Source organism: Telopea speciosissima, chromosome 7 (genome assembly GCF_018873765.1).
Source record: "Telopea speciosissima isolate NSW1024214 ecotype Mountain lineage chromosome 7, Tspe_v1, whole genome shotgun sequence".
In the NCBI taxonomy this organism is placed as follows: Eukaryota; Viridiplantae; Streptophyta; class Magnoliopsida; order Proteales; family Proteaceae; genus Telopea; species Telopea speciosissima.
The window spans coordinates 4,962,170-4,969,955 of NC_057922.1; the positions used below are offsets into that span (position 1 = coordinate 4,962,170).

Genomic DNA, 7,786 nt, shown 5'->3' on the forward strand with positions numbered 1-7,786 from the left:
CAATGAGGGTACATACTATCATTTCACATAAAAAGACCATCAAACATTGCATTAAAATTGATTTTTAATAAATTTTTCTTTTTCGAGGAGTATGGTTTTTGTGCTCAAACACACAATATTGAGCAAAATAACTGCCCCACCCCGAAGGTGGAAATCCTGCCCTTATGCATGCCAATCATGGTTTGAGGTATTAGATCGGATCGATCACTTTTGGTTGGATTGGATTGGATTGGATTGGATTGGTATCAGTTGAGATCGATCCCAATATCGATTCGATCCAATTGTACGGATAGGAATGAAAATATAAAAAAATAGATTTTTTTTTAATAAGAAAACAAGGACAAAATTGTCATATTTGCCCAAGTTTGAGCGATCCCGATCCGATCCAGCTGATAGAGAGATCACGAACCATGCTTCCAATGGGTCATGCGTTGGTGCAAAGACCACGCTGCCGTATAGATAACACGTTCCTTAATTTTTGTATATTGATAACCTATGAGGGATAGAAAACCGATAGATTAATGAAACTGATGAGGGACCAAAAACCGACCGATTGTCACTCGGCTTCAGTTTGAGCTTTGAAAACCCGTACAGTTATCAATCGGTGTCAGCCTAGCCCGGTGTGCGCTAAAGGCTTAGGTGAAACCTATTAAGACCAATTAGTAGTGCCCATAATGCATATTTTTCTAAAGAAGGTTTTTTTTTTTTTTATGAAAGAAAGAGAAAATTATATTACTATTCAAGGAGATGACAACAATCATCTAATCAAGTATCCTTTGTAAGAAGGATCAGCCGAGCTAGAGACTTAAGCCAAGACAAGATAAAAAGTTCAGATATAAACTTAAACATAATGTTTGAGGAGTTATCCAGAATCTTTAAAAAATTGTCCAAAACTTCTAACGACTAGAGAGAAAGGAATGGAGTTGGAAGAAGTCCAGGTAGCACTTTGTTAGAGCACCAAACTTCTTTCAGCTTCAAACCTCTCGAATTAGCTAAATCAAAACCAGTGAGGACGGCTAGCAATTCAGGTTCCAACTCATGTTGACTTTTAATTCTTCCGGCATTTAACAAAATGAAATTTCCATCTAATAGGATCCCAAGGGTCCATCCAGAACAGTCTATGTCCGTTGGATCAAGCCCTGTGCAAACCAAAACAGGAAAATCCAAAATAGGTAAATGAGGTAAAGTGTGCACAAAGAGATCCTGATTATTAGACAATACAGCAAAGGGAGTAGTCGAGGGGGGGGGGGGGAAATAGAGAGATCTTTAAGCCAAAATTCAATCATCTTTAAAACAGATAGAGGATTGGGTTTCACAGAACAGAATATAAAATTGTTTCTGAAAAACCAAATAAAATAACATATAATAATAAAAATCGGGTTTTCTTTTCTTTTTATTTTTTCCTCGAATTGTTAAGTGGATCTTAAAGATCACTTCTTTATTTCAATGAGGATCGTTTTCCTAAAAAGCCAAATAATAAGGTTCATTTGCTGTAAAGAACATTTAAAGGACTCCCAAGCAAGGTTCTAAAACTCGGGTTTCGACAAGGTTTCGACCAGCTAAAAATTGAGTTCGTCTCGATTTCGACCATCTCTCGGTCGAAACCTGGGATTTTTTTCCATTGATGGGGAAACCAAGGTTTCAACCCTAAAGCAAGGTTTTTTAGGCCTGATTTTTTGCAGGTTGCCTATTTTTCACATTTTAAACACAATCCATGAATTACATTGACAAAAAAATCACTGAAAATAGTACTTGTGGTTATTGACCCAAGTTTACTAACGTACACGCTGATACGATACAGACACTACGGTGGTATTATAAATTTATAATTAGTTCACATAATTATAAAGTACTTGAACCCTGAATAATACATTGAATCCAAATAAAACATTAAAATGCCCCTCTTCAATTTCATGCAGAGTTTCTTAGTGGATCTAATCCACGAGCAACGTACCACTGAAGATTGCTAAGCCGTTCCTCTGAATGCATAAGGTACGTATCCCATGACATGTTATGGGACCAATTGGTCTGATAGTCCATTACTGCCTAATGATAAGCCTCTTCATCAACTTGTCCAAGACGTCCCAATCTAAGGAAGAGGTCACCGAGAATGTAAGAAGGTGGAGCAGACACAGATGTCTGTGTACTATTATTCTTCAAAAACTATTGAAAAACCATTGAAAAATGAAATGACAGCCATTGTTTCGACGGTTTCCCAATGGTTTCGATTGAAACCATGTTGAAACTAGTCGAAACCGGGGATTTTTAAAAGTATAGGCCCAACTCGTCTTGGAACCTGTCGAAACCAAGTTGTCTCGGCGGTTTCGACCGAGTTTTGATTCCATGCTCCCAAGAGATCCAAACGACTTACCCCATAAAATTTTAGTGTTACCAAGCTAACCTGATATCATATATTTTGGCATATTGTAGGACTACTAAAAACAACTCATAAGTCTAATTACATAAGAACTATAGTTCAAACATGTGACTACCAATAAACCTTCTTTCTTTCCGTAGGAAAGAAAATATATATAAAAAATTAAAAAAAAAACCTATTTACCAAGAGTCAACCAAAAGAAGCTCTATCCATCCAAAGAAAAAAAGACCTGACAGGTTCATGGCAGCACTTGCAGTAAGCATCAACTCTGGTATACCTCCTCAGCATCACAAGTATGGCAAGACGGTCCAAAGTGGGTAGGAAATCAGAACATCATTAGTCGCTCCTCGGCTTACTTGAAACAAATGAAAACTAATGTTGTGTTTTGTAAGCATTATCGGAATAGATTCTGGGTTTAGAACAAACGCATTCTAAAACCCAATTCTTCTCAATTTTCTCGCTTCAAATTCCATTATAGTTACAGTATATATTTCAGGAATGCATACCAAACATGGCCTAAGAAAAATCTGGGGGTTCTTTGCATATGCGTGACCATCCAAACCAAGCTTGGCCATCCACAACTTCACTTATTCATTTAGTTAGCTTCATCACAGAAACCGTTCACATGGTATTAGGTTTTGGAAAATGACTGAAAAGTTGGTGGCTATTGATACATGGGTATGGGTCCAAAAGGAGGAGCAAACACACACACACACACACACACACACACACACACACATATATATATATATATATATATATATATATAGCAGTTGGGATATCTAAGGCAGCGATGTCAGTATCTTACAATCCTCAAAAGGAAACGTTGTTGAACCACGGATGCAGAGAATGACACATGCAGTGGTGCTTCCTTGGGCCAAGTTTGGATTTTCCCTCCGGCACCCTGAAAGGTCAAATGTCCATCCGGCATCTTTTAAACATTACATCATGATCATTAAGAAATGGCTGTAGCAGATGATACAATACGCCCCCCACTAAGATTCCTATGCACAAATATGACTGAATTTTCACTCTTGAATACACTAAAATAGGCTCAGTAAAAGAAGGGGTAGAAAAAATATATATAGAGTGGGTAAAAGGATTGCTTTTTTACTTTTTTTTTTTAAGCCATTACAGATCATCTTGGACCAGATAATTCAACAGCATGCAGGTTGTCAGTAGAGTCGACAATCCAATCGTTCCGAGGGGCAAGCTCAACCTCCTGACGGACCACCTCCACCTTCTGCCACTCTTCCCACCTCTCTGCCAACCCATCACCTTCAAGCATTCTCACAACATCTGACATCTTAGGCCGCTCCATTGGAGAGCCTTGTGTGCAAAGCAAAGCAACCTGGATTAGCTGCTCTACTTCTGCTTCAACATAATTGTTTTGCAGATCAGGATCAACCAGCATTTCCAACTTCTTCTCTTTGAGAAGTCCTTTTACCTGATAAATTTGTTGAGATTGTCAAGTGGTGAAAAATCATACAAATAATTCAGCTACATGCGTCAGTGTTGTGTTGTATGGACTCAAAAATGTGCACACCAGGAGGTAAATGAGTATTGAAGCAGGCAATGTAGACTGAACTTAGCATTAGGGAAGCAAGCACTCTGATAACCATTTGGTTTTTATATCTGATTCTTTTTCTTTATCATTTCATCTTTGTTTTTCTTCCTGTGGCATTCATGTGGAAAATTAAATACCCCTGCCCCCAAAAGGATGAGGTTGAGGAATATTCCACTAACTGGGAAGTCCCTACATGTCAACTTGACAATTCTCAAGTAAGAAGGAATATTATTTCAACTCAGCATCTTGTGAGTTGTGAGATTGGTCATACATGAGTACCACTATGAAGAAAGAAAAGGTTGAGCACTTAGGTAGATGAACAACCAAATGGCTATTGGTGAGCAATGTCCTAGACATGAGTACATCAGTTAAGGGGAGATCAGGGTTTAAGATGAAGCAAGAAAGGGTTGACCACTCAAGTAGATGAATAACCAAATGGTTATTTGCAAGCAATGCAACCATACTCTTCATGCAGCAAGAAATGAATTACAATAAATGATTCAATCTGGATCCAGAGGTCAAGACAGCGAAGTATAGAGAGAACTCCCAATAGAATTTCAATAGATTACTATTACTCTACTGAAAAACATCTCCGCTCACCCTGGCCCCACAGGCGTTTTGATGTAGATCACAAGTCCATATGTACCCGCAGGAACAACCCCCAAACCAGCCCAGCAAGGTTGTGGGATTCGACTGCTGTGAGAGGCAGTCTGGTCTGATGATGTGGCAAGTTCTTGTTGGTTCGATAGAGCATCACCTAAGGCAGCCCCAGCCCAGAGAGAAGCATGAAGAAGAGAAGGTACCAAGACAATTTTTTTTTATAAAAAAAAGTTACTGTTCACGTGAATAGTGATTTAGGGGCTGATATGGACAGCTGGTACGAAGATTAGCAGCTGGATGTTGGTGGAATATTCTATTAAAAGCTGCTATTAACATAGTTTCTATTTTTGAAATAGTTTTCTTAGTTATTAACTCTAGGTATCTAGTAGTTTCTAATTTTGTTTCTTTCTTTTTAGTATTCATGCTTGTTTAGAAGGCTGGATTCAATAAAGCCTTATTAGTTTCTAATTTCAGTTTGTTATTATTTTGGATTTAGAAAGTTTCAATTTTCCTACCTTCTATTTTGATTTTAGGAAATTTCTATTTTCTTACTTTCTAATTTTGTAAGCTAGCCTACTTCATTAAATAGGCAGCCCCTTTTTGTAATAGTTAGACAATGAATTATTGAATGAAGTTTTGAGGCATCCTTGCACTTAGTTATGGGACTACATCCTTGTGTCAACAGCTGGGATAGCTGTGGGTGAGAGACCCAGGGTTGAGAAAGCCCATCCTACCCCCTTCTTTTCTATATCCTCTTCTTCTTCTTATCCTTTTCTATGTTCTTCTTTCATATGTAAACAGAAAGGAAAAAAAAAAGCAATAAAAGTTTCAGTTATTCAATCTGTTCATCCTCATTGCGTGACCCTGGCTGCAATCGATCTCCCGTTGGTTTCCCTGGTTCGAGGTCGACTTTTGCATTACGTTTGCACTTGATTAGAGTGACATTCTAACTTTACAATCTCAGACAAAGTCTTTATATAGTCCCCACCCCAACCCAAAAATGAAAAACCCCACAAGGCCTGTTTTAGACTGTGGTGACCTTGTAAAGGTGATGAAAGAAAAACAGAACTACATCATGTCAGAAAACACAAAGGAAGAACTATGTCAACCAGAAACAAGTCATATAACCCAATCCTAGCGTTAACAAAAGACTAACTCGAAAAATAAATCATACTTAAATGAAACAGATATGAGAAAAATGCAAAATCAATTAATAGAGAGAAAGGATGTAATATGTACCCAATCCAGCAACATGACATCATCATCATTTGCAAGCCTAGCAAGATCAAATGCCCTCTGTCCAGTTATAAGCTCAAGAAGCATGATCCCATACCCAAAAACATCGGTTTTCTCTGAAGATTTCCCAGTGGAAAGATATTCTGGGGCTATATGTCCAATTGTGCCACGTACAGCAGTAGTTACATGAGTATCTTTGTAGTCCATAAGTTTAGCCAACCCAAAATCTCCAACAACAGCCTCAAACTCTTCATCCAACAAAATATTTGCAGCTTTTACATCACGGTGAATGATCTTTGGGTCACAATGATCATGTAAATAGGAAAGCCCCCTAGCCGATCCCAAAGCAATCCGTTTTCGAGTAGGCCATTCAAGAGGTGGATCTGCTGCTGGACGATCTACAAGAAGGCAATTTTACATCCCATATAAACTAGCCATACAACAGCATTCAAAGAATAGAATGACAGAAAGCAATGGAGGACAAAACATTGTAAAGCAAGTAGAAAGGCTAACATATGATACCTCTCAAACATGACGCAACACTTCCATTAGCCATATAAGGATAAACAAGCAAGCGTTCTGTTGGTGTCATGCAAAAACCTCGGAGACGAAGCAAATTCCGATGCACAGCCATGCTGATCATCTCTACCTCTGTCTGAAACTGCATCTCTCCTCCTGGTGTCCGCTCTTCTTTTAGACGTTTTACAGCAACCAATGAACCATCTGCCAGGCGTCCTTTGTACACCTTACCAAATCCTCCTCTACCCAGAATGTTTTTGTTGCTAAAGCTATCAGTAGCAACCTGTAGTTCTCGCAGAGAAAATCTTTTCAGCTGGCCCAGATGAACTTCTGGATCCTCTTCGGCTGCATATGAATGTCAACAAAGTTATAAAACACGTATAACACATGTTCAATATACTCAGTTTGGTTAAACCACCAACCAGGAACATCAAAGAAATGTTCTTGTGGTTTCCGTCGACGCCACCATGCAAACCCAATAGCTGGAGCAGCAAACAATAAAGCAGCACCAGCAGCCACTCCACCAGCAATCGCTCCAGTGGCAGTATTTCCTGCAATGGAATTTAACAAATAAAGTATGACAGTTTAGTCCTATGAGGATCTGAATTCTCTAGCCCCCACCACCCGAACTCCAATCCCAACAGGAAGAAAATGTTAACGGAATGATAAAATCAATGATGTCTAACTTTATGGATGCTGAACCTCGTTAGAAAAAAAAAAAATGAAAAGTTAGAGTTGAAAGGAAGATTTATCACTTCTTTTTAGTTGGATCAAATCCATTTGAACTCTAGGAACTCATTAAATACACCAAAACTAATGAAAGACTAGAAGAGAAGGGATGGGGAAATAAAAATATGCAGGGCATATTTTTCCATGGCAACGTTGAAAGCAACTTCATGTAATGAAAGTAAAAAGTCATTAATTGGCAAGCACTTTTCCTGTTCCAACAGCAATGAACTACTATGGGTGCATTTGTGCATGAGTGAGAGGGGGCAGGGGAAAGAGAGATCACCTGCAGACTGGGCAGCGGGTGGTGGGACAAATGGAGGGGGTGGAGAAAAGGGAGGAGATCCTGGGCAAGGATGCCCAGTAACCGGGCCACACAGATTTAAGTTATTAGTAAAACTGCAAAAGTTGAATAATTTGGAGTCAGCATAACATTCCTACTTAAAGACTTACAAAAGACAAATACATTCAGGTAGTTTTATGAGCAATGGACCTGATGGGAGTGAACAATGAAAAGGAGCCATTGTCTGGTACAACTCCTTGTAGATGGTTATTAGACAGATCCCTACAGTTTGCATAACAAAACGTCAGTGAGAGACCCTTGCAACCAAAACTATACCATGAAGGAAAAGAAAAGAAAATAGGATGATCTATGCATGACTGGGAATGAGATGAACTAGATGCTTACAGAACTTGCAGTGCGGTGATATTAGTCAAGGACATTGGAATTTCACCCGTCAAGGTGTTGTTGTTAAGCCGGC

At 38.8% G+C, this 7,786-nt stretch overlaps 1 protein-coding gene across 2 annotated transcripts in view; it reads right to left on the reverse strand.

The window, feature by feature from the left end:
• Nucleotides 1-3,307: 3,307 nt before the first annotated feature.
• LOC122668922 (somatic embryogenesis receptor kinase 2-like) overlaps nt 3,308-7,786 on the reverse strand; it is a 37,244-nt gene continuing 32,765 nt past the window's right edge. The window contains exons 5-11 of one of the 2 annotated variants that reach the window (XM_043865499.1): nt 7,714-7,785; nt 7,519-7,590; nt 7,311-7,424; nt 6,722-6,852; nt 6,303-6,644; nt 5,784-6,178; nt 3,308-3,824 (exon numbers count right to left, since the gene is read on the reverse strand). In XM_043865499.1, coding sequence (XP_043721434.1) covers nt 3,516-3,824; nt 5,784-6,178; nt 6,303-6,644; nt 6,722-6,852; nt 7,311-7,424; nt 7,519-7,590; nt 7,714-7,785 — 1,435 coding nt within the window. In that variant the 3' untranslated portion in view covers nt 3,308-3,515. The remainder of the gene's footprint in view (nt 3,825-5,783; nt 6,179-6,302; nt 6,645-6,721; nt 6,853-7,310; nt 7,425-7,518; nt 7,591-7,713; nt 7,786) is intronic. The other variant, XM_043865498.1, reaches the window with a different exon arrangement.